The 27,241-nt window shown below is 42.1% G+C and overlaps 1 protein-coding gene across 1 annotated transcript in view; it reads left to right on the forward strand.

Annotated features, from left to right (window-relative positions):
• Col4a3 (collagen type IV alpha 3 chain) overlaps positions 1 to 27,241 on the forward strand; it is a 128,676-nt gene that overhangs the window by 65,180 nt on the left and 36,255 nt on the right. Inside the window, exons 12-30 of the mRNA XM_052750024.1 lie at positions 2,692 to 2,733; positions 2,948 to 3,028; positions 7,580 to 7,642; positions 8,468 to 8,527; positions 9,748 to 9,792; positions 10,642 to 10,695; positions 12,558 to 12,599; positions 14,582 to 14,666; positions 14,969 to 15,004; positions 16,563 to 16,727; positions 17,267 to 17,359; positions 17,821 to 17,916; positions 19,112 to 19,182; positions 20,414 to 20,596; positions 21,754 to 21,922; positions 23,689 to 23,781; positions 24,412 to 24,513; positions 26,444 to 26,541; positions 26,962 to 27,112. Of these exons, the coding sequence (XP_052605984.1) occupies positions 2,692 to 2,733; positions 2,948 to 3,028; positions 7,580 to 7,642; positions 8,468 to 8,527; positions 9,748 to 9,792; positions 10,642 to 10,695; positions 12,558 to 12,599; positions 14,582 to 14,666; positions 14,969 to 15,004; positions 16,563 to 16,727; positions 17,267 to 17,359; positions 17,821 to 17,916; positions 19,112 to 19,182; positions 20,414 to 20,596; positions 21,754 to 21,922; positions 23,689 to 23,781; positions 24,412 to 24,513; positions 26,444 to 26,541; positions 26,962 to 27,112 (1,729 nt within the window). The remainder of the gene's footprint in view (positions 1 to 2,691; positions 2,734 to 2,947; positions 3,029 to 7,579; positions 7,643 to 8,467; positions 8,528 to 9,747; positions 9,793 to 10,641; positions 10,696 to 12,557; positions 12,600 to 14,581; positions 14,667 to 14,968; positions 15,005 to 16,562; positions 16,728 to 17,266; positions 17,360 to 17,820; positions 17,917 to 19,111; positions 19,183 to 20,413; positions 20,597 to 21,753; positions 21,923 to 23,688; positions 23,782 to 24,411; positions 24,514 to 26,443; positions 26,542 to 26,961; positions 27,113 to 27,241) is intronic.

Raw genomic sequence — 27,241 nt, forward strand, 5'->3', positions numbered from 1 at the left:
TCCCTGTCCCTCTTCCCCGCTCCCATTCTTCCCTCTTCCTCTGTCTCTCATAGGTTCAGGTTACATGAATGGCAGCTGAGTCTTGAAATCTCTTGATTCCCCTGCCGCTTCCTACACTAACGAGACAAAGACTGTGGAGGTTGCTTTTCTCATTGTTGTGACCAAGTACCAGACTAAAGCAATTTGAGGAAGGAAAGGCCTGTTTGGGCTCCAAGTTTGGGGGTGCAGTCCGTCAAGTGGGAGGTCGTGGCAGCAGGAACATGGAGCTGGTCATGCTGCATCCATAGTCAGAAGGAGAGGGCAATGAATAACTTTGCTCAGGCCTTCCTCTTTCTCTTCAGTCTGGGGCATAGCATGGTGCCACCCACACTCAGGCTGGGTCTTCCAACCTCAATCAACCTTATCCAGAAAACCTCTCAGAGACATGCCTAAGGGTCACCACCAAGATGATCCCAAATCCCATCGAGTTGACAACCAAGGCTAGCCACCACACCAAACAGCCACATAGACAGGAGCACAAACACGAAGTGACCCTTGGGGAGAGGAGCATGGGTAGGGTGGAGGGGCAGAGCCAACCCAAACTAAAGATGTGTGCAAATGCCACAAGGCAATGTTACTTTGTATGGTAACTTAAAACTTGAGAAGAAAAGCCATCGTTCAGCAGAAACTTTTTATAGAAATGAAATGCCAGATAAATAATGGTTAAAAAAAAAAAAAGTATCTCCTAAGCAAAGATCCACTGTTACTCAGACTAGACTGTTGATGGAAGATGCTTCAAAGCAGAAATGGCATATTCTAAACTAAGAAACGTCCACATAAGATTGTTATTTTATGTATGTTGCTACTACATGCATACTTCTACATGGCAACCTTAGGCTGTTTTCTTAGAAAAAGCAGCAATGTGGAAAAAAAAATCCTGATTTTTTTTTTATTATATTATGAACATTTTGTAAGGTTTTCTCTATGTTTCTTAAGAAAATTAATTGGTAAGATTAAGACATTGGACCACATTTATGAGACTGTTCCATATAATCTTGACTATGAAAACCATTAAAACAAGAATAAACTGCCCTGGGGAGAATTTTTATAAAAGATACTGCTTCAAATGATGGGCTAGCCATTGTTATAGTCTGTTTTCAATTGTTTTGATGAATTTCTACAAACTGGGTAGAAATGTATTCTTTACAGATTTAGACACCCAGGATTCTGATGTCAAGGGGTGGCAGGGATTTTCCTTTCCCTTTAATTTTGCTTTTACATTTATTTCTTCACCTGTAGAGTATGCATGGCAAGGCACATGTATGAAGGACAGAAGACAGCTTAAAGGAGTTAGTTCTGTCCTTCCGCTATGTAGGTGTGAGGAACTGAACTCAGATTGTTGGGTACCTTTGCCCACTGAGCCATTTTGATAGCCTGTGTAAAAGATTCCCTAGAGAGTGCAGAGAACGTATAGATACCATACGAGGAGACAACACACACACAACTCACTCCTCCCTTAGTCCATGAGTGAATTAACCGGCTCCTTTTTAACAGTCCCTCCCAGCCTTACTTCTTAATACTTTCCAGTTGGCTTTCCACTTCCTTACTAGCTCTGATGAGTAGGTAGTGCGACCGCAACAGCCATTGTTGATGAATGGAAGCTATTCACTTCAAGTGGTCTCGAGTCACTAAATTACTAAAGACATGGCGTGGCTTGCTTTCCACTCGTGGCTTTTCTGACTTGAATTTCAGAACCCTGAAGTTCAGTTACTCATCCCTCTTATTTTTAACATGACTAAAGTAGGCCATCAGCAAGAGAAGCAGCCAGGGAAGGAAGTCAGGTAGCCAGGAAGTTAAGGGCTCACCAGGAAGTAGTCAGCCAATGGGACCAAAACCAGACAGAGGCTTGGCCAGAAAAATTCCCGCTGTGCCGACTTCCGTTCCCTACCCCCAACACTTGTACCATCCATTATATTCAGTGAGTTTCCAGCTTCCTGGGCCCCCAAACCTCCACCTTTAAAAGAGACACATTGCTGGTCTTCTATAAAAATAGTAATATAGCTTTCTTATTTCAAAACTAAGATGAATATGTAAGTCTTCCCTTACAAAGACAGAAATCTTAACAAGTTTCTTAAACATAATGCCTGTATACGAGGGGGTGCAGTAAGGAAACTGTCAACAAGACTGCTCCATTATTAGGGTGAAGGCTTTCATTCTGAAGAAGAGAGAGAAAAAAAAAGCCAGAGGCCCCTGAAATAGTCCAGAGCAGAAAAAAAAAGACAGAAGACTGGACATGAATCAGGGGAGGGGAGAGGGCGAGAGAGAATAGTGGAGATAGTAAGATAGCAAAAGATTGCTTGGGGGGCGTGGGGGCACTTTGTCTTTATAGAGAGAACAGATAGGTATCTGGAAGGAGGGAGGCCTGGGGAGATGAGAAGGGTCTTTGAAACGTCTAGCAAGTACTTGTGAGTAGAGACGGAGGAGCCTGGGGCAAGGGCTCTGATATGTAACCACAGGTGCATATCAATGAAGTCATATGTTCCCTTCTGCAGATGCAAGAGAAAGGACTCCTTTGGGGGACATTTCACAGGTTCCTGAGGAATGCTGGCTTTTATCTAACTTCCAGAAACCCTTCTATGATCCAGCTTGAACTCATTTCTAGACAGATGGACTTCCTGAGACCTAACAGTGGCATTTCGTGTTTTCTTACAGGGTCATATGGGCGACAACGCGATAGGAGAAAAAGGAGAAAGGGTAAATGACATGCCACAGTATGTGTTAGTAGATCTGAAGGTGTCAGCTCCCCAGTGCATTTGCCTCTGGTTCATTGTGGGCCATGTTGAGATGAGTGCTTCCATTTGCTCTTCTGTTGTGGATGCGGCAGAATAGAAAACAGACCTTTGAGAGAGTAAAACTGTTGTGTTGATGATGTTGGGTGGTTCTCACTCTCTGCTGTACTTGTCTTTAGGGTATGAAAGGATTAACAGGACCTCCTGGGCTACAAGGAACAGTGATTGTTACACTCATCCGCCCCCCATACAACAAATCGGTAAGGCTGCAGCTTTGTGACTATGGTTGTACCTCTGTTTCTGCAAAGACATCTTGATGATCCCTCATCTCTTTTAGAAGCTCCACCATGAGCCTTGCTCATCCCAGTTTCCCACTCCTGGCCAGCCTGGACATCTAGGCTTAATTCCTCCATATATCTTTCATGGTGAAGGATGAAAAAAATTAAATGGGGAAACAGAGACATGTGACTCCAAGGCAACAGCCTGATTCTGTTCACTCTTCTTCCCTGTTCCCTTTCACTATCCCTAACACAGTATATGTGGCTTTGATACAACAGGATAGCAATGCCCTATAGACAGGGTAGAGGCATACTACAATCTAACAGGACCCTTTGCATGGCCATTGTAACCCCAAGGACACGCTCAGTCTTCACCAAGAACACTACTGCTCCACGCCATTTCGACGCTGATGGTTTGGTGTTCCTCTGGTGGAATGACTAAGAGGACCAGGATTCAGAGCTGAACTAAATGCTTAGGAAATGTATCCACAGTACCATGTGCCAATCCAGCCACTAGCCTGGCCTTGGAAAGACTGGGAGGGTAAATAAAGAACTCAGATGATATTAGATTAACCAAGAAACTAAACCCTCCCGCTCTTGGAAAATTACATTTAATTGCTTCCAATAATAGTTTAGTTGAGACATGATTTGAATATAAAATAGGCTTTTTAAAAGTATACCTCATGGGTTTTAATTATAACAAGTCTCTAATAATTTTTGTAGTGTAACATACAGGCCATAATATTCACTTATTTATGTTCAACTCAGTGGCTTCAATGCTCGCTGAGTTGGGCAACCATAATCACTGCCAAACTTTTTTTTTCGGGTTTTTTTTTTTAAATAATTTCTTTATTGAATCTTTGGGAATTTCACATCATGCACTCCATTTCCTCTAACCTCTCAGTCCTTCCATATCCTGTCCTCCCCCTTGCAGTGGCCCGAAAAACAAAAATTAAAAAAAAACAAGCAAACAAACAAACACAAAGGGAAAAAACCCTCTTTGCTCCTCCATCTTTCACACCTCTCCAACACGTCTTCATTCATCCTGGTGCCATTGGGAACCGTGGTGTGTCACAACCTTTTTGTTCAATTAGCTTTACTTGAAAATGTTCATTGCAATGAGTCACTGGTCTGGTTCAAGGCCTCTGGTTTCTGGTACTCCATCATCACTGGATCCTCACTGGAACTCCTCTGGGACATCCCAAGGCCATCCTGAGCGTTGGTTTTAAATGCAGCGCTTTTACCATGCAAGGAAAGGTCAGAGGCACAACAAAACCCAGTATCAGAGCTGTATTAGGAGGAAGGGGGGGACAGAAGAGAGTGTGGCCAGGCCCGGGGCAGAGACTCGTGCAGGAAAGAGAGAGTGGGAGTGGGGAAAGAGCAGAGGAGGAGGGAAGAGTCTGTGTCCAGCTTTTAAGGATTTCCCTGTACATGTGCATGTGGGCTTGCAGAGCTACACCATGCATGTACAGATTGTGTGACCATGCTGCGCGCATTGATGACATAAGACATAAGACCCCTTACTTAGCTACTGTACTGTGCATGTGCGGTTATACAGTTGGAAGAGTGGCAGAATCCTAACATTCCATATTTTTTTGCTTATTATAAAAAAGCAGGTGAACAGGAATAGGGGCATCGTTTCTCCTGGAAAAACTGTTTCTAGCTGACTTGGTGGGCATCAGTTGACTCTTGGGGGTATAGGGAAGGGGGCTTCTGAGGTAGACAGGCATCCTGTGATGGTAGGCTGTCATCTGCTGCTTTGGACCTATCCATCATCTCTCGGGATGATCCCGTGGTTATTGTTCTATAGGGTCCTTCACAAGCTCTAGCAGGTCCTAGATCACGTATATGTTAGAGCAGACCAACCAAGGTCCGGCTGTGGGCCTGGGTGGGCAGTTGAGCTGGCCAGTCCAGGCTTCAGGAGCCACCCTACTCAGGCGATGGGCAGAGCCAGCTCCCCTATGCCCATGCCATCAGGGTCAGCCCTCCGGAACTTGTGGTGAGGGTGGTCCCATCTCTGAGGAGGGGGGGAGCAACTCACTTGCTGCAGCCTCCAGCATCCCACCATGGGCAGGGCCAGCAAAGGGCAGAGGCAGCTCAATATGGCCCTCTGATTCCATCATGCATGGTTCCCATAGCCCCATGAGGCAACACGGGCCACAGATATCAACACAGACCCCAGCTGCATCAGGACCATGGACCCAGACATGGCCCTCGTCAGCAGCTTGTACCCGGAAGACATCTGGTTCCGGGTAGAAGCACAAGCCACTCAGATCAGGATGGCTCTGGTGGCGGCACACCTCCCGGATACCAACAAGGCCACATGTTGTGGCCCTGACCCCAGGCTTCCATGTAACCGTTGGTGGCAACACAGACCCAGACATTGTCATCAGCAGCAGCAGGGTGTGGATGTTCATGGCCCCAGGTGGCACCGCAGGCCACTCAGATAGGCATGGCCCCAGCTGCAGAGTGGACCTGGGACACTAATTTGGCCACAGATCTCAGGCATCCATGCAGCCTTCAATGGTAACAGGAACCTTCAGACATCAACCCTAACCCTAGATTCATGAGCCCAGGCATGGCCCTCCGCTGCAGCTCTGGCCCACATGTCACCATGGCATCAGGTAACAGGGCAGGCCATTCAGATCTACATGGCCCTTGGCCACCAACATGGACTCTGGTGGCTGACCTGACCAACCCCCCCCACACACACACACACATGCACACTGCCCAATTGCAGGGACTCTGAACAGTAAGATATCTGAGTTCAAGAATGGTTCATTTTCTGGATTAAGTCTCCTCAAAAGACCTCCATGGTCCATGCTGCCTTCAATATCTGTGATCAAAGCTGGAGCCAGAGGCAGTGCTGGTGTCCATGATCCATGCTGTGCTGCCAGAGGCCATGTTGATATCTATGATACGTGCTGACACCAGGGACCAAAGTGGGTGTCTATGACCTGAGCTGCCACCGGAAACCATGTGGAAGTCCACGATCCATGCTGTCACAGGCTGCTGCTATGTTCAAGGAAGCTTCTTTTGCAGTGGTATTGATGACTACAGACTCATGACTGAGAATGAGAGACAATGAAGGCCCCCCTGTAACAACCTCCACCCCCACCCCAAAAAAGAAACAGTCCAGACAGGAAACTATTGAAGAGAGTCCTTCAAAACTGTGGTAAAAATGCTGAAGTGTAGCTCTTCATAAGTGATGGCTTCTGGCAGTGGGGTGGGGAAGGACTCAGTTTTCTTCAAGGGGCTGGCCACCAGGAATTTGACCATGCTCCTATGAGTATATGAGCAACACAAATTGGACTTGGTGATTTTGGGAGGAGAATGGTGGGGGTAGGGTGCAAGGGTGGGAAGGCTGACCTGGGAGGAATGGGAACGGAGTGTGGCGGAGTGCATTGTACAAAATTCCAAAATAATTATTAAAAATATATTGGGGGGGAGAAAAATATTGTTCCAATAGGAGTAATTTGAATGTGTTAGGAATGAATGTACTTATAGAAAGCTGGTTTGGTCGTTAAGTAATATAATGTAATTTTATCTAAAGGCTACTTTTTTTTTTTTTTTTTGCATTCTCGGCCCACGTTTTATTGCTAAAAACATAGACACAGGTGCAGAGTTTCCAACTCTCACAGCAGTTTCTTCTCCAAGGGATCAAATTTCTTCAACATTCCCAAAGATACATAGATAGGTTGAGAAGCTGCCTCTTGGGGTGCTTCGAACCCTCAATAAAGTTCTCTTAACATCATCTCCTACACCAACAGCACCATGGAAACAGCAACACCTGTGCTTGAAGGGCAGGAAACAGACTCTCCAGGAGATTATTTTGCTATTCTTGATCTTCTTCATTATATAGATGGGTGGATTTAAGGTTAGTGGCCGGACCAGTACTGTTGTTTAAGGGTTAATAACATGCTGAGATAATACTTATCTGGTCCTTGGGATGCTGGTGCCAGGGATTAGATCCAAGGCTCAGGAGTTCTCCTGATCTAACTACCAAGCACAAAAGCACATTTTAATTAAGGACATAGTAGATCTTCACCAAAGGTGACAGAATGTTTTGAAAAGCATCAATAATCATAACTATATTCTGACCTTAAAGGAGTCTAGAAGTCTGAGCTCTACCAAATACCATGTGATGTTTGGTTTTCCTGTGTTATATATTTTCATTTACCATAGTGGATGATCAGAAACCGAGTTTTAGTGGATGATTAGAAACTGAGTTTTAGAAGAACTCTGATCTTACACCTTTATTGACTGGCAGATGTAATAGTAACTGACAAAGAATATTGCTCCTAGGGATGCACAAAGGATACTTTTTCTTTTAAAGGTTGCAACAGTGTTAAATGTAAGCTCCTGTGTACAATGTGAAAGATGAGACACAGGAAGAGCCAGTGTGCTGCTGTCATGCGGCCCAGTCTTGGTTTTCACACCTAGTTTCGCTGGACAGAGGGTATTTCCAAATTCGGCTCGTCGAATCTCATTCGGTTGGTTTGTGATAATGACCTTGAACTGTGCTTACGACAGGATTTCGAGGGGGAGAAAGGAGACAAGGGAGAGATGGGTGAACCTGGACATCCTGGACCTCCGGTAGGTCATTTAAGTCATTTTCCTCCTGTGACACGTAAAACAGAACCTTAGTACGTATTGTTGAGATTATTTTTATTCCCCGACAATTTTATACAGGTATACAATGTATCTTCATTATATCCACCCACGACCCCCCCTCTCCCGCTCCTGCTACTCCTCTGAACACACCCCCTACCACCTTCGTGCCTTATTCTTTATCAGTAACCCACTGAGTACAATCGTTGTCCTTATTTTGATGAATGTTCAACCTTTAAATATTGATACTAAGTAAAACACAGAGCCCAGGAATATTCTAGAATTGTCTTGAGGCCTTTTCTAGGTGAAATCTCTGCACTATTTTATGTCTGACTTGCCTATAGCACCTGCTTTTGAGTATCTATTTAAAACTAGTTCTTTTATTTATTATTTGGAAATTTCACATAATGCACCCCAATCACGTTCACGTCCCTGTCCTCCCAGGTCCACCCCTGACCTTTATGACCTCCCCAAAAACAAAAGAAGGAGAAGAAGAAGAAATACCAAGTCCAATTTGTGTTACCCATATACTCACTGGAGCGTGGTCAAAGTCCCAGTGGCCAGCCCCTTAAAGAAAACTGAGTCCTTCCCCACCCCATCCCTGCCAGAAGCCATGCACTGTGAACAGCTATACTTCAGCATTCCTACCACAATTTTTAAGATAAAACTACTTCTTATAATAAGATTTCTCTTTTAGATTATTTCATTTTAAATATGGCCAATAGAAGGGATAGATTATTTTTTTTAATCAATGAAAGTACAAAATTAGAAAGTCCATTTCTAAAGCATTTCATAACTCTAATCACACAGGGGCCACCTGGAGACTCCTACGGATCAGAAAAGGGTGTGCCTGGAGAGCCTGGTCCAAGGGTAAGGTGGCAATTCAGCACCATGTACAGCCCAGGGAAGGCAGGACTTGGAACTCTTTGGGTTACAGAATAAGATGCTCCAACTAACAACTGTGTTTGTTTGTTTGTTTTTAAGTTTGAGTAGGTGGGGTTTATTTTTCCAAATATCTGAAAAGTTCAAGACTAGAACAAGCCCCAGGGACTGAACCTGGAAGCTGGGGCTCTTCTCTGGGTACCAGGCCTATTCTGTCCAAAAAAAATGACCATCTTCTGTGAAAGGGGAAAGGAACAAGGTACAGCCCCAGACAACTTCAGGCTAATGACATCTGAGAAGAAACTACACACACACACACACACACACACACACACACACACACACACACACACACACACACCTATAGAAAACTCCAAAGATTGAATTGGATTGGCCTAGCTTGCTCATGTGTCTCACACTGCAACAATGGCTACGGCCACGGGGAAAGGTCCCTGATTGGCTAGTTAATTGGGCTCCTGTGGATGAGAACACATCCGAACCAGCCAGAATGGAGACAGAACAGCTCCCAAAGAAAGTAGGGTACAGTGTGTCTGGAAGTGGGACTATGGGAATACAGAAGCAATGGAGGCCCACTTCCCCACTCGGCTCCATTTTGGAAGATTTAAACAGATAGATACATCATGTAAAAACCCTAAAAAGCACGGGTTGAAAAGAAAGTAGAGTGGGGATGTTCAAGGAAAAATGATTCCAGCTTGCCTGATTTTTAATACTATCAGAAAGGATCCATACCATAACATTTCATCTTACAGCCATGTCTGCTCAGACACCACACTATTTAAATATTTATCTAGAATTTAAGAAGTTGCATTTCAAATCGATAAGTAAATACGGCCTTCTTTCTAAATTCCTCATGTACCTCTCTGTTTGGTGCTTCCCTGAGTCTCCTTCTAATATCAGGATGAGAAAAGAACTCCACTCAAAACTTAGCTATCTCCTTCTCTCCCTCCTTTTGACTCTAAAATCACTGATCCTACCTGGCTTCCACCTGCCCTGGTAAGAGATGCCCGTTGCCTATAAGATTAGGAGTCTTACCTTATAACATCAGTGAGGAACCTCCCTGGGGCTTTCTTGCCTGCTGTCAAAAGGAGATTGTACCATGGATGTTTTCTGTTTACTAAAGTCAACCAATTTAACTTTACTAAAACTTAAGTGGGCTTTTTTCTGTTTGTTTGTTTGTTTATTTTTAGGGGAAACCTGGAAAAGATGGTGCTCCTGGCTTTCCTGGAACTCAGGTAAAACTTGCCTGTTGATCTCATGGAAGCAGCAGTGATAGTCGTAGATGAAGGTTAATTTGAGAGTCATCAGGTAATTTCAGCTTTTGCAGACTACGCATGGTCCTATAGACCCACTGTGGAAAGGTCAACTAAATACACTTAACGATATGCCAGACACAGCAAGACCAGTACTGCGTGACCTTCTCAGACATGGTGTCCACAGCAGCTGATCTCTCAGAGCAGCCGAGTAGTTATCAGAGGCTGGGAAGGTGGTGAGTTGGAGGGAGAGGAAGTGGTTAGTCAGTGGATACAGGAGTTACATGTATTCCCAGGCACAGTCCACAGTAAGGTAACTATAATCAACAATGATGTATTGTCTACTTGAAAATAGTTTAGAGGATTTTTTTTTTTTTTTTTTTTTTTGGTTTTTCGAGACAGGGTTTCTCTGTGTAGCTTTGCGCCTTTTCTGGGACTCACTTGGTAGCCCAGGCTGGCCTCGAACTCACAGAGATCCGCCTGCCTCTGCCTCCCGAGTGCTGGGATTAAAGGCGTGCGCCACCACCGCCCGGCTGGATTTTTTAACACCAATGAAATGATAGACAATTGAGGGAGTAGATATGCTAGTTCCCTGACCTGATCAACACACAAAGTACACAATCTAGTAGACACAACGTGACTATATAGATCACAACCAATGTGATCTTGAAATACCACATTGTATACCAAATGTTTGTACAACTATTACATATTGATTTTGAAAATAAATTTGAAATATTTAAAAATTGAGTAAGTTCAGACTGTACATGCTTCATACAGATGCAATTACCTCATGTCTTCTGATCTCCTGCCCTTTGATCTTTTCTACAGGGAGCCAAGGGCAACAGGGGCCTTCCTGGGCTAATGGGGGAAGCTGGCATTAAGGTAACAGCCCCTCTTCAGCCTTTTCCAACTGGTTGGGCATTGCCTACCTTCCCAGGAACAAGGAATTGCAATCACAGGTTTTATAAAAATATGTTAGCCGATGTTGAATGGACGAGAACTTTCCAAGGACTCCACATAAAAAAAAAAAAAAAAGCTGTCATTATTACTGAGCATTTCATGTGCCCAGCCAAATGCTTCTCAGATATTCCTACTTGATCCCAAAGTCACTGTTGGGAAATGGGTGTGAGTCCCATTTCACAGTTGAGAAGGTTGTCTTTTGTGGAACACCTCTCTCATGGCAGGCTTTTGCGGACCCTCTTCCCTTCTCCACCACCTTTCGACAATGGTTACTTTCCCCTTGAATGTCATCCAAGATCTCACACGTTGTGGCTCACAGATCCCTTCCAGTCTGTCTTTCTAGATTTCAATTTCCTTTAGATTTTGTTGTTGTTGTTGTACTCCTTTTCATTTCAATTTATTTATTTTTTGGGAGAAGACACACGAATCAGAGCCCACTTGTGGAGGTCAGAGGACAACTTGTTGGGAGTTGCTTCTCGCTTCTACCGTGTGGGTTTGGGGAATCAAACTTGGATCCTCAGGCTTGGTGGCAAGCACCTTTACCCACTGAGCCATCTTGCCTGCCCATATATAGTGCTTTTTCTATTTTTTTAATTATGTCTCTGTTAATAAAGTATTGTGATTAAAAGTTGTGACCTGACCTTTGGTCAGGAATCTAAGAGGATCATCAAGTGGCATGTTCTCAGTCTTTAGTGAGGAATTGATAAGCACGTGAAGTGAGGGCTGTGGATGCTGACTAGACAGTCTGTCAGACCTGTGGAAAAAGACTCCTCCTCTTGGGCCCTTCCCTCTGCCTCTCCCTCTACAGTGCTGCTTACCATGGTGATGTCTGTGCTTTCGTAAAGCAAGCTGGTTCACTCTTGTGTCCAACAGGGGGTTTCCCCCATGGAATAACACAAACTTATTCTGATGATAATTGACAGTAGTTTGAAGAGAAATGAAAGATGGTTGTAGTCTTTTCTTTATCACATTTCTTTGAATACTGGAGAGTAAAATAATAATAGGAGCCAGAAAAAAAATCTTAGCTGTTAAGCATATTTGCTAAGATGAAAGGACAGATGAACATGTCAAGAAGGTTCTCAAGGAAGAGCTAAAATGCTGTTCTGTGTGGTTGATATTAAGGCTAGCTGGTTCAGCACTCTCTAGTGAAGTATCATGTCCTTAGGAGGAGGAGATCAGAAAAGGCCCACCATAGCAGGAATCCATCTGGTTACCTGAGGTCCTGTAGTCTGGACCCTGAGGCCTCAGTCTGGGTCATGTGTCCCTGAAAGGTCACAATCAGCTAACTGTGTAGTGTATTCCACACCACTTACCTCTGATATGCTGCCGATGTTCACAGATAATTCACATACGCAGATATATGTTCAGATTCAAATGTGCCTTTTAATAATCATTCCTGGCAGAATTTTGGATTGCCCCTCTTGAAACAAAGGAGGTTTGGTACATTGGGCATTAACTGCAACCCTGGCCTGACTGTCCTACAACTACAGTCTGTGTGAGAATATGGACGTGCAAGGGTTATGACCGCATGGTAAAGGGGGCATAGAGGGAAGGTGGAGGACAGACAGGCTCACATTCCCTTCTTCCCAGCCTTGTATACAAACTCCACCTAGACAAGGGCTGGCCAGGAAGATGATTTAAAGGCAATGCCTCTGTAATCTGGTTTGTACATTATACCTCAATGACACAATCGTGATTACTAACTTGTTGTCGAACCTTGCATTTTTTTTTTAATTATGCTACTTTGGGCTTGCATATTCACCTTTAACTGCCTTTCTATACAGGGATGGAAAGGAGACATTGGCCCTCCAGGATTTCCTGGTCCAGTAAGTGTAACTAGAGATAACAATGTCTTTCAAGTACTAAGCAAGTTTTGAACCAGCATTTTTCATTAACTGTTATGATGAGTATGTGAGCATTAACATTTTTTATCAAGCCCAGGCAAAAACCAGTTGTTGTCATTATTTACCCATTTGGCAATGGGTAAATATTTTGATTTGATTGTGTTTGGTCCCTAGAATGCACTAATAAAGCCCATCTTGGACTCTGAACAGGACAAAAAAAAAAAAAAAAAAAACTTGGCCTTGTCACAATCTGTTCAAGGTGATCCTGCATTCTCAAAGTGTATGAAGAAGTCTGCTGCTGAAGACAGCAAGGGGACCTAGGGACAAGAGAGCCCAGTCCTTTTTTTTTGGGTGGCCCACTTTGAATAGCAGGCAGCTAAAGCTCAGCCATGGGTTTAAGGCAGATCAGCAAGCACCAGTCCCTACAACCGAAGCTCCATTGCCCTGGGAGCATCACTCTGCCTAGCACAGACATGAGTTTGATGACACGGCGGGGCTCATGAGGAGAATGAGAAGGACCGCTGGCTTTCAGGTCTACTCGTTCTTCCAAAGCAGTCAGTCTCCGGGCCAATGTGCTGAGCAGGGTTTCTGTGTGTTGACTACACAGGCTGTAAAAATGATCCAGGATCCACAAAGAGTCATGGGATACATCTTGTTAAAACTAGAATTCTCGCCGGGCAGTGGTGGCGCACGCCTTTAATCCCAGCACTTGGGAGGCAGAGCCAGGCGGATCTCTGTGAGTTCGAGGCCAGCCTGGGCTACCAAGTGAGTTCCAGGAGAGGCGCAAAGCTACACAGAGAAACCCTGTCTTGAAAAACCAAAAAAAAAAAAAAAAACTAGAATTCTCAGGCTGGAGAGAGATTAAGAGTGCTTATTGCTCTTTCAGGGGACCTGAGTTTGGTTCCTAACACCCACACTGGGCAGCACCCATGACCCCAGCTTCAGGGGATCTGAGCCTCTAGCCACTTTGGGAATCTGCACCTACATGCACATACCCCAACCCCCGCCCCACCCCCTACACACACAAGCAACAAATGAGATGCTGAAGAGATGTGTTGGCAGTTTAAAAAAATCAGTTAACTTGTCTTTGCAAAGACTTGGCTCCCAGCACAAACATGATGGTTCATAACCATCTATAACTCCAGTTCCAGGGGATCCAATGTCCTCTTCTGGTCTCTGGGTGCTGAACGCATGAGTGGTATACATGCATACATCAGGCCAACACCCACATACATAAAATAAGTCATTTTTTAAAATGCAGTTCTCAGACCCCCAAGCTACATAACTTAACTCACTGAATGAAGGCGGGTCCCAAAAATCTGTATCTTTCTCTTTCAGATACAAGTCACCCCCCCCCCAAAAAAAAAGCTTTTATGGAATTGCAGGAAAATGTGATGGGCTATTTTACTCTGTGAAATTATAAACTGTAGCAGAGTCCAATATCCAGCAGTCCAATATACATAACTGTGGAACCTATGATGATCACTATTATGTCTTTGTTACTAATAACTTATGTGATTTAATATATGAAGCCTAAATAAAAGTTCTTGTTACTTTATTTTTTAAGTCAACAAATAAATCAATTTCTTAGTTCAATCACATCATCAAATGCATTTCTAGGGATAAGGATATAGCCTTGTGGCCCAGTGCTTACATGCACAAGGCCCTGAGTTTGATTACCATCACAGAAAAAAAATAACTTTTAAAAAAATGTAATTAAATTAAATGTAGTTCTAGCTGAAAACCTAGGATATAACTGATGATAACAGAAAGGTTATTTTTGTCTTTACATTTATACACTGTATGGGCATGGCCACTATATTTCTGCTAATATAAAACTCTGAACTCAGGAAAACAAGGAAATTCTTTTTTAGGCCAAAATGAAGAGACTGAAGTAATGGGGTTGGTGAGCAATCCTCCAGTAACTATTTCTTACTTATTTATTCTTTGCCTTCCCCTTTAAGACAGAATATTATGATGCACACCTGGAAAAGGGAGACAAAGGAATGCCAGGCCCACCTGGGCCCAAAGGTGCTCGTGGTCCACAGGGTGAGGATATACTTCTTCCCAAGCTTTTACCATCATTGTGTCTTCCTTTCAAAGTGATGAGCTGTATTTATTTATAGAACTATGATAGTTTCCAGGTGAGGGAGGAAGGGGAATTCCTACTTTACATCAGTGGATATATCTTTTTGTGTTTTCAAATTTCGTATTTTACATGAAAATTATGTTAGCGGTATACCTTAAAAGTTGAATGGTTACTACAGTGATGTCATCATAGAAGATTTAAATAAAGGACAGGGAGCACCCATAACTTGACAAACAATTTTGATTGATGTATGTATTCCCAGGTCCTACTGGTCCCCCTGGAGTTCCTGGAAGTCCTGGTATGTTTGTGTTTCTTTGAGGACACATAAAAATGGTATTAAAAAGGGGGAAAAAACCCACTGTTTTTGTAAGTTCATATTGTTAATAAAAGACAAATTTCCATGTATTGATTTAAGTGTGTTTCTAGCTCTTTAACAGTTATCTTTGTGGGCAATGTTGGAAAAGTTTCAGGCGTTGAAACAAACTGATGAAGTCATTCTCAATTTTAAGTATAAGCATATAACTTTGGGGTATGAGCAGGACCCCTGATCTGCAGTGGTGGCACAAAGATAGAAAACACTGATGTCACAGCAAGTAGGTTTGTTGAAAATAATCGTTTTTGTTCAATAATACAAGGCCTACAGGGATGCCTACATTATAATTAAACTTTTTCTGTAAAGTTGTTTTCGTTTGTTGTTGTTGTTTATTTTTTTGTTTTGGTTTTTCAAGACAGTTTCTCTGTGTAGCCCTGGCTGTCCTGGAACTCACTCTGTAGACCAGACTGGCCTGGAACTCAGAGATCTGCCTGCCTCTGCCTCCTTGAGTGCTGGGATTAAAGTATGCACCACCATGTCTGGCACTTTTTCTGTAAAGTTTTACATTTGCATCTCTGAGTCATTTGAATGTTTACCCTCCAGGAGATAAAGAATAGCATTAGAGATGAGTTCACAAGAACCCATCAGTGTTGACTGTGCCATGTTCTTGTTAAAAAGAAGCAAATTTAACAGATACAGAAATTGACAATTATTGTGTGTGCCTGTATATACCTGCTACATACACACATGTATATACACTTATGTATACATGTCAGCAGTGGGTATCTCCTGAAGCTAGAATGAGCAGCATCTAAATAAGAATTTAAGAAGACTTCCTTCTCCACCCCAAAACCCTAAGGAAAGCACTGTCTCCTTTAAGAAGACAGTGAACAGAAAATTACAAGATTCTGAAGCAGATAACGATCAGAAGGATTTTATTTTAGGCGCAATTAAAAACCCAGCTGGTTTCTTAGCTTGTTGGTGGTGATATCACTCCTCTAAATAGTTCAATTGTTTATGAGGCAGAAGTTCAAGATGGCCCCTCTTCACAACATTGCTGATTTAGACTAGAGTTGGGTCTATACCATCTAGCCTAGCATCTCTACACAGACATGCCCGCCTTCCCCACCTTTTTATGGTGGAAATACATTTTAATTGCAACTTGTTCTTTCTCATTTGGGAGTGTCAAAATTAAGCATCCTCTAGTCTCTAATTTAAAAAAAAATCTATAAAATAACACACGTGCAAGAATTCCTCACAAGTCCTTGTACATAATGTCTACAGCACATCCCAGACTCTGTTTCGGCTACTTGTAATAAATCAGATGAGTCTTCTTGTTGGAATGGGCTATTTTGCACATTGTCTTAATATGACATCATCCAACAAGGCCACCAAGGAAGGAAGGATATTCACTTTTTATTTTGCGTGCTTTATCAACTGTACAGCTCTTATAAATAAGACTGTATCTTTCTGTTTTCAACTGGAAAATAAACATAGTAGTCAGAAGAAAAATAAAACATTACAAATGGCTCTTTCTTCCAAGGACTGTCAAGGCCTGGCCTCAGAGGACCCCCTGGACGGCCAGGCCAGAAAGGAAGGAAAGGGGAAAGAGGACCCCCTGGAAAAGACACTATGGGCCCTCCTGGACCCCTGGGCTGCCCTGGTTCCCCAGGTCCGCCAGGCCCACCAGGACCTCCCGGACATCCAGGTAAAGATGTAAAATGGAGTATTTAGGAGTTCATTACCCTATGGCAGATAGGTGCCACAGAACTTCCTAAGAACCACCACATCAAATCATCTAAACTCAGACACAGTCACATGTGCTGGTGTATAGTCCTAGAAAGTATAAATAAAACAATGCATCTTTATAAGGGCTGGTCAGCATGCATCTTCCCAGTTGTAGAAAAACTTCTAAAGATTCAGCTTCCACCAGAAGGATGAAGGAAATGCATGTAAAATCATATATGTATTTAAGTTTTGCTTTTCGGGAAAAACACAAATAAAAATGAACTCTGTGTGTGTGTGTGTGTGTGTGTGTGTGTGTGTGTGTGTGTGTGTGTGTGTGTATGTGTGTGTGTGGTGTGTGTTTGATGGTAGTGTTGTTGCTGTTCTTTTGTGTTGTGTCAATGTTGATAGTTGAACCCAGGGCCTCCTGCATCTCTTGCGTGTTAGACAGCATTCTAACCACTGGTATACTCAACCCCCCCCAAAAAAAAAAAACTGATCTCTGATGGTGTCTTTTCCTAGGTGACATTGTTTTTCACTCAGGTCCACCTGGTGACCACGGAGTGCCAGGCAATATAGGACCTCCAGGAGACCCAGGAGTTGATGGGCCCAAAGGTTTGTTCAAACCCAGCGTTGTTCTGTTTAAAAAGTTCACTTCCATCTCCGTTTCCCTGGTTTTCTTTTTTCCCTCTCTAAGCAGCAGTGATTTCAAATAGTCAGAGAATGACTTCTTTTCCAAACAAATTACCTAGAAATATTCACTTATCTGTAAGTTGGTAATTCATTTAGCCGCCAATAAATGGCTGGCTGAGCCTGAAGTGAGAGTCTATCCTACGTGCACAGGGAGAAACTGAAACAGTAGATGCTTTGTGTAGATTCTTGACTTTCCTCTCTCAAAAAGTCATAGCTTACAAGAGAGTGTGCGTGTAAATGTAAATGAATACAGTGGTTAGTTTCACAACATTAAAAAAAAAGTGTTTAAATAAATGCTGGTGGGTCGGGACTACCTGTCCTTTCTGACTGCTCTGTGTGGCTGCTTTGTGTGACAGTGACAGCTGTTCACTGTCCCCTCGCAGGAGAACCAGGCCTCCCGTGCACACAGTGCCCTTGCATCCCAGGGCCCCCTGGTCCTCCCGGATTGCCAGGATTAGATGGTGTCAAAGGAATCCCAGGTATGGACAATTTGCATGAAAATTTATAGCTTTGTAAGGACAGAAAAGTAAACAGGCTGGGGCATTTAGAAAGGGTGTTGGGTTGCCTGGATGAACTTAGAGAGTTCTGAAGGCACTATGTTACCATGAAGGCAGCCAAAATGTCATAAACCTGGTATTTTTTTCCCAGTCCCATTTGGGTAGCTGAATTCTAGTGAAGACTCCTCTCACCTGGGAACTGTAAAGAAGAGTCCTGCAGGGAACCCACAGATAAAGCAAGAGAACTACTTTGCCAAACACACAGCCCTTTTCAGTCCCAGTTTTGAGAGAGTTGAGGACATATGCAGTATTTATTTTTTCTTGTAAGGATGTGGATGCAATTAAAAAAAAAAACTAGCAGCCATGCCCACAGCTCTGGGGGCCACAGCAGTAAGAAAGATTTAAAGGAAGCCTGAAGGGGGCATTTTAGAGGCCTGACAGTCATTTGGCTTCCCTCTATCACACCCCAGCATTTTAAGTTCTTCTTCATAAAAAAGATTTTTATTTAAAATCTCAAGTTGTTTTATTTGATATTAGGTCCATTGCTAATTCAAAAAAATTGCTAAATCAGTTTGTGAAGGGGAAAGACATCATCGCCTATGTTAGCTTTCCATCTCTGGACAGACAAAAGAATCCACACGTTTGGAGAGCTGAATATCTGAGGGTACTCGTTTATCATCGATGACAATAGCTAAAAGTCGAAGATGTAACTTCTATGACTAAAAGCAGCAGTTAACTGAAAAAAAAAATTGATAGCCTGGTCAGATGATAGTCAAAATAGTTTTCAAGTGAATCGATACATCTACACATATTGATATGTATGTTGTATGATTCTAAAGTGGTATATACATGAGTCTGATGAATTTATAGATGTACAAATTTATAATATGTACTAAAATTGAGCCAACATCGACTTTCTGATGGTAGATTTACAGTTCTCATTTTCTCTTGTATAGCTTTCTTTCAATGAGCACATATACTATTTTTATTATAAGAAAAATAAAATTACAAGGTTGAGAGGGCTAGGAAGCTGGGATCTTAGTGTCCCGGTTGACAACTTTTGGCTGCTTGGATGTTGTAGGATGGAAATTCTCTTTCTGTCCTCACCAGGAAACGTTGTGTTTTCTCCATACACTGCACTGCTCTGTTCAACGGATCGTAATAAATTGCTTTGCAGGAGAACGAGGTGCACCTGGTATGAAAGGAAACCCGGGGTCCCCCGGAAGTGCAGGTCTCCCAGGATTTGCAGTAAGATTTCATGGTTATAAACTTGAGTGTCAGCTTGGAAAGCTGAGCCCTCTGGGAGTATGGCTGCATCACACATGGGTCAGCAGTCCAGGGCAGTGTTAGGTCTTTAACTCAGAAAACCAAAGGTGCTTCGCAGGTACTTGTTGAGAAAATAAGCAATTTAGTGCATTTATTTATCCATATGTCATTTTTAGTGGCAGCAGAGATAGAAGGGAGATCATTGCCTGGGGCTGAGTGCAGAAACAGGTTTTGATACTAGATGGATTGAGGGTAACCAGGGGAGCAATGAAGATGTTTTAATGTTTATTATGGTTAATATCATTGAATTTTACTGGTACATAATTATATGTTTATACATATATGATCAATTTTATGGTATGTAGTTTATACCTCAATATAGCTGTTAAAACTGCTGATCATCTGTCATTATACTATGTTATATATAATCCTGTTATTAATCCTATTCACTATTATAATGAATCAAAAAGCTATATTTGACAACTAAGAGATTCATATTAAACTGTATCAACATTCAAACATATTCTGAATTATGATGATGATATGGCATGTAGAATTTCTACAGCTACGTCAATGAAGTAATTATTGTTTGTATCACATTGACTTGTACTATCTAGGTGACTTCTTTTTAAGTTTGGGAAGTTCAAAAGCAAAACAAAATAAATAAAATGTTTGACATTATATTTGTGAGACCAAAAAAAAATCATGTTAACAGTTAAGCTTGGTGGCTTATACCTGTAATCCTAACACTGGATACTGAGAATTACTGTGACTTCAGTGCTAGCCTGGTCCACAGTTTGAGACTGTCTTGAAAACACCCCCCCCCACACACACACACCCCAAAAGTAATGTGTGCTAAAAGATATCCATGTTTAGTATTTACCACTAGAACCCAAGATAGACTCAGAGACTAGGGAGGGCACATGGGCATTCTGTGATAGGGGCACTGGGCTGTCTACTCTACAGAGAGTGGTGTCATGGTCTTTGTGTTGCAATAACTAATCAATGAGATATGTATTTAATAGTATGTGTATACGAGGTGTTTTATATAAACATACAGCCACTTTTGTCTGTCAACATACAAATATTAAGTGTGTTTTAGGGGGAATCCATGTTTATTAAAATTAAAAGGTTCTTATTGATAATGTTTTTAAGACTGACCAAGGACAGTGCTACCAAAACAGAAAGCTGACTAACTTTTGTGTCGCCATAGGGATTCCCAGGTGACCAAGGGCATCCAGGACTGAAAGGAAGCAAAGGTGAAACACCTCTACCCTGGGGGCAAGTGGGTGACCCAGGAGATCCTGGGCTCAGAGGTCAGCCAGGGAGAAAGGGCTTCGATGGAACTCCTGGAAGACCAGGAGCAAAAGGATCTCCAGGACCTAGTGGGGAACCGGTTGGTATTTGGGAATTTTTTTTAAAATATTTTTCCCACTCTGTAGTAAAATGCTCAGAAATTAGGAGATAACGTGATCACCAAAGATACGTAGTTCTTCACTCTAGCCACAGAACAAGGCATCCTCAAAATAGCACTAATAACCCAAGCAAATATATATATAGTATTTTGACAAAATAAATAAGCTCCTTTCAAAGACTTAGCCCAATTGAAACTTTACACTGGTAACGACTCTGGTTCACACCCTGAATCTCATTATGTGGATCAAATTCACCTGTAGCAAAGCACCAACAATGGGAATAAGATATGGCTCAGTTGGCAGAGCCCTTCCGAGCACAGAGGAAGCTCCGGATTTGATCTTCAACAGGGAATAAATGGGGCATGATTGCACATGGCTGTAATCCAAGCAGGGAGGAAATCATAGCAGAAGTTCAAGGTCATTCTTAGCTACATAGGAAGTTCTAGGCCAACATGAGCTATGTGAGATCCAGTCTCAAAAAAATAAGGAGAGGGGCAGGGATGAACAGGAGAAAGGGAAAAGGAAAGAAGAGAAAATTACTAGCAAGGGAAATTTTTAGTGAGCATTTCTGGGGTCATTCTTATTCTAAATGCATAAAAGATAAAACATTTTAAGATCTGTTCGTCAAAAGAAGAGCTAAAATGTTTAAAACACTTCAGTTCATGCAAATGTTATTCTTTTAACGGGATAGAATTTCTCACACATTCAACTGAAAATGTCATAGAGTGACACACCATGGGTCTCCCTCGATGTACCTGTGAGAAGTTTGCCCAAATTAATCTGCGAATTGCCAGCTTTTCTGCTTTTCCAAAGGATTAATCAGATTTATCTAATAAAAATGATCTCATGTGGGACAGGTTGACGAAACTTGGTAAGCAAGTTTGAAGATTTACACACACACACACACACACACACACACACACACACACACACACACACACTCATCACTCATTTACAGATTACTTAGCAAGGTGAATCTGACTCCCTCGAATGTATATGGTAGGCAGTTTTTCATGGCGCATCTACAGGACCAGGGATTCCAGGACAGTCTTGCTTGTCCCCCTATTTGGGCTAATACTAATCTGCAGTAAGGAGATACTGAACTGAGTCACTACCAAACACATTCCTGTTGTCACAGGCCCTCAGTGGAAGGAAAGGAGACCAGGGACCTCCAGGGGCTCCTGGATCCCCAGGGCCCCCAGGACCTGCAGGACCAGCTGGACCACTGGGCTATGGACCTCAAGGAGAAACAGGTCCAAAGGGAACGCAAGGAGCTCCTGGAGCCCCGGGACCACCTGGAGAAGCCGGTTGGTTAGTTTTTTTTCCAGTCTTGCTTTTCTGTGAAGTAGGGGATGGTTCCCACAGTCAACAAAGCTCCTTCAGAACTAATGAATATATATGTAAATTTGTTCCTGCCAAATACGTCTCCTCAGAGACTGGGAAAGGACAAGTAAAGACATGACAGAGAAAATCCAATTACCCTGTCTCAGGCAGCTCATCTGAAACTTCTGTAATCATCGGTATCTATGATTGATATCAATACACAGAATGAATGCATTTCAAGGGTTGAGTAGAACTCATCACAAGACACTCAGGAGAGGCAAAAAAGCAAAAAAAAAAAAACCCAACTAAATTAAATTAAGATAAAATGAATTAATTGATTTGAAGAAGTCTTAGATCTGTGACTCCAAGTTACAAACAAAACTTCAAAATAGTTAAGATACATGAAAAATCATTGATAATAATTTTAAAGCCCATATGATTTTGGGCACCTACAGGTACTGAAAGTAATTCTCTGTCCAGGACAAACAGGTTCTTATAGTGGAGTGCTCTCAACAAGTAATGCCTGTGTGGTCATTTAGTGTCATTTACTGTCACTTTAAACAGAGATTGCTAGGAAACCCATGCTGTCCAGATCATCATAGCATATTCTCTATAGCAAGATTTGGGTACCACTCCAGAGTGTTCGTTTATGTCATCAAATGAATACATACTTTCATCCACATGTACATAAAGCTTACTTTATGATATTTATTTATTTATTTATTTATTTACTTTGGAGGTTGCTGTCTAATCCAGGGACTTGGCACACTGTATGAAAGTCCAAACCTAGCCCATCAGTGGATTTTATATGGTCCAAAAGTTAAGAACGATTCCTACATTTTTTTTAACAACTGAAGAAAATTCTAACAACATTCTGTTACACATAAAAATTTGTAAATTCCAAATCACAGTGTCCCTACATAAGGTTATTGGAATTTAACCACACTTCTGTGTTCTCTATGGCTGCTGCACAAGGACAGAGTTAATGTGGTTGTAACAGTTCAGAACTACAAAACACAAATTATTTACTGTCTGGACCTTTATATAGTTTATTGACTCCTGTTTAATCCTTCATCCAACCCTCTTCTGTTCTTTCTAAATATGAATCTAAATGAAGGAGCTCATTATCATAAAATACATTGTCAAAATTTCCCATTGTGTACTGGAATTATATTTTCTTTATTAATATACGACTGTAAGAAGACTAATCACAAACATGGTTTGACATTGGTCACTATGTTCAGAACATTGCCTTGAATCTTTATCTGCCAGGTCATCATTATTTCCACAGTGACAGATAAGGAACTTCTCAAAGAGGTTAAGAAATGTGTCCAAGCTCATGGGGCTTGTAAACAGCAGTGCCAAACTTTAAACCCAAGCCGAGTATGCCCAGTCACATTTGCTGTTTTGTTCAATATACCACACTAGCTTTCCATGAGTACCAACCATCCAATAAGCTGGTACCCCATCACTATTCTCCAACCTCATTCATCGTATTTATTTCTGGAACAAACCTGCTGGGGTATCAATTAAAGCAAGTGTTAGACAGATGTCTATAAATATTTACAGATCAATTAGTAATGTTTCTACAGACTGGTTACCACTAAACTACTTTTGAAACCCATAAAAAGAGGGATTGGTTTGATTTTCCTTGGGATGTGTTTATAATCCCCTCATCATATTTCTCACTGTTGTAAAAACATACTTTCATGCGCAACCCAATATTAGAATCATGTTTTTTTTCCCAAAGGTCCTAAAGGAGAACCTAGTATGTCGACACCAGTTCCAGGTCCCCCAGGACCTCCAGGGTCTCCTGGTCAGGCTGGCCGCCGAGGTCTGCCTGGTGAGTACTCCTCCTGCCAAGTATAGTCCACGACTTCAGACGGTACTCTCATTTTCCTGAGAAAATACTACTCCCATTATAAGGGGAAAAAAATTCGTCGGGTCTGAAAGAGAGTACCAGTGGGAACCATTCTGAAAAGCAGGCTGACAGGAGGCTTTCTCCGGTCCTTTGAGCTTACCCACTTGCTCCCCTGGTACTCCTGGTGTCACAGTTCCAAAAGGGAACTGATACAGTTGCTTACAGAGGTTATAGAGCAGAATGGTCCCCATGGCTTCTGGTGGGAGAGCAAGCAACTTCTCCCCTATGGATCAAGGTGTTTCCCAAAGCAACTTCATTTGAAACTTGTTGTTCTCTGCTAAAGTGATTTGAAATTCAATTTTGTTCTTCAGAGGAAAACGTACAATTCAAGATATTTAGGAACTTTTTAAAGAGTGAAGTTGTATTTTTAAAATTCTAGGAGCTCCTGACCTATAGCCCACTGGATAAGACTAGGGAGAAAGGCGGCTGAGGTTATGTTAAAGACTATTTCACAATTTCCAGGAATCACTGGGAGGATGCATAGAACACAGACATTTCTTTTGGAAAACAAATTGAGAAAAGTCACTGACTGTGCACGTACGTGTTTTTAAGGTTTGCCTGGACCTGTGGGAAGATGTGATCCTGGTCTTCCCGGACCTGATGGTGAACCAGGAATCCCAGGAATTGGATTTCCTGGGCCTCCAGGACCTAAGGGTAAATTTAGAACTGTAAAATAGAAGGTCCAATGTGGATATTTTGAAGCTATAACCATGAGTAGTGAATAAAATAGGAAATACCTATGATGTGCTGTCAAAATGATGCTTTCCAAGACTCTTCAGAAGTCTTAGGACGATATTGGGTGAAAAGACAGAATTCACATTGATTCATACAATACTATCTCAATCATACCTTTTCTTTTTACATTTTGACTTATTTATTTTGTGTGCGATAGGGGTAGGGAGTACCTGTGTAAGTTAGGGGACAATTCCCAGACTCCATTCTCTCTTTCTACCATGTGGGTCCTGGGGGTCAAACTAAGGTCATCAGGATCGGCAGCAGGAAACTTTATATGCTGGGCCATCACACAGGCCCACCAATCATACTTTTTAAAAAGCACACAAACAAACAAAAAACCTTGGAAGGTAACTTACTAAAAGGGTAATAGCAATTGTTTCTGGCCATAAGAATTTTTTTTATTTAATTCCGCACTTCTTAGATTTATATATTTCTTGACTTCACACATTTTTAAGTAAGAAATTAACTATTAAATCACAAATTGGGCTGGGGCTATAGTACAGCAATAGAGTCTGTGTTTAGCATGGATGAGGCTCTAGATTCGTTCCATAGCATCAAGCAAAACAAAAAACCCTAGGCTTCCCTGTGAGCATGAAAATAATTAGAGTAGTTATTTTGCTTTAGGAAAATATGCTGGGGGCTGGAAAGATGGCTGAGCAGTTAAAAACATATATTGCTCTTACAGAGGACTGGAGTTTGATACCCAGAACCTGTGTCAAGCATCTCACACCTGCTTGTAACTCTAGCTCCAGGGGGAACCTGGTGTCTCCGGTCTCTGTGTGCATTGGCACGCGTATTCACATGCCCACATACATATACATAATCTTAAGATGATAAATCTTTTTGATGAGAAAAAAGAAAGATGCTGTTTTCATCAAAACAGAAACACTCTGAAAACTCCAGATATTATTGAATAATAACTTGAGTGGCTCCTCAGATAAGCACATCAAACAAAATCCTGGCCAGGATCTGTATAAAACAAACTCAGGCTCTGGACTATTACTTGGAACTGTAGGGTTTACTATACTGTCATGTTTGTTTCACAGTTGCCTAAATTGTTTGTGAAAATACAATTGTTTTGGTGGCACATTCCTTTAATCCCAGCACTTGGGAGGCAGCGGCAGGAGGATCTCTGTGAGTTCGAGACCAGCCTGGTCTACAGGGTGAGATCCAGGACAGGTGCCAGAACTGTTACACAGAGAAACCCTGTCTTGAAAAACAAACAAACAAAAATAATAACAACAAAAAGACAAACAAAAAATACACAATTATTTTGATATTTTACCTCTCATTAATAACATTGTTGATTACTGCACATCATTTCTACCCAAGTAAGGGAATATTTAGTAAATGAAATTACAATCCCAAAAGCAGGTTTGACTCTAATTTCATGGACTTTTTCCTTTGTAAAGTAATGGAGTCTGGCCCATATTTTGCCTAGCCCTTCCTGGACCCTCTATTAATAACTTTCATGCTAATTTAGCAACTCTGGATTCACTCTCTGGACAAACACAGCAAGTTATGGGAAGGACAGGGAGTTGTATTGTAGATGGATCCACTGGGCCTGGGCTCCATAACTCTGCATTTTGATAAGTTGAGGTTTAAGTCTTTTTTTTTTAATTGCAACTATTTCCAGAGCCAATGCAATTGGACTTGGAACTCAGTCTTTTGTTTGTTTTTGCTTCTAAATTGCTAATTTATCAGTTGTTTTATTATCATCCAAGCTTTCATACAAACATCTCTCTACCTGGATGCCTCATAAATGTATTTGATGAAGGAAATATTGCTCATAAACTTTGTATGAGACTAGTCTCTAATGTTTATTGCTTTTGTTTTGTGTTTTCTCTAGGAGATCAAGGTTTCCCTGGAACAAAAGGATCACCTGGTCGTCCTGGGGAAAGGGGAAAGCCAGGCCATCCTGGAGAGCCAGGCCACCCAGGAGCCAAGGTCTGCTATGACTAAAACACAGACTGAGTTTAGGGAGGGGCAATTACAATCAGCAGTTGCTATGCCCTTATCAGACGAGACACTTGGGACTTAGAAATTGTCAGTATATTTATAGATAACGATATGGATTTTTCGGAATAATTGTAGATATTAATGTTTAAGTTCCAGTGGAAACTTGCATTTCTATTCCTTTACTAATGACTTCACAAACATTCAGAGTACATAGGGACACTCACACTCTCTTCGATGAAATGTGTACTGCATATTCTGAAGCAGGATTTTGTGGCAGGTCATTATCTAGAGTCGAAAGGGAAATATTTGTTGAGCTGTAGTGTCTATGCAAACTAATTTGGAGCATCCCCAGCAAGTAGACCTGAGAAGCACTCCGTTGGGGGCACTAACCTAATGTCTCTGCTACAGGGAGACCCAGGAGTAGGCATACCCGGGGAACCAGGAAAACCTGGCTTTCCAGGAGAAAGAGGCGATTCCGGGGGAAATGGAGACATTGGACTCCCTGGATTTCCAGGCCTCCCTGGAACTCCAGGAAAAGACGGCCTTGATGGGCCTCCAGGTACAATGCCCAGTGTGATTACCTTCCTCCTCAGTGAGCTCCACTGCAGGTGTTCCAAGGGGCTCTAAGCATTTCCATCTCAGTGAATAAATCAGTTTTAAAAAGGCCTAGTTCTTTTTCCATTCAGTG

The sequence above is a fragment of the Peromyscus californicus genome, unplaced genomic scaffold (genome assembly GCF_007827085.1).
Source record: "Peromyscus californicus insignis strain IS unplaced genomic scaffold, ASM782708v3 Scaffold_21__1_contigs__length_65335640, whole genome shotgun sequence".
Classification (NCBI taxonomy): Eukaryota; Metazoa; Chordata; class Mammalia; order Rodentia; family Cricetidae; genus Peromyscus; species Peromyscus californicus.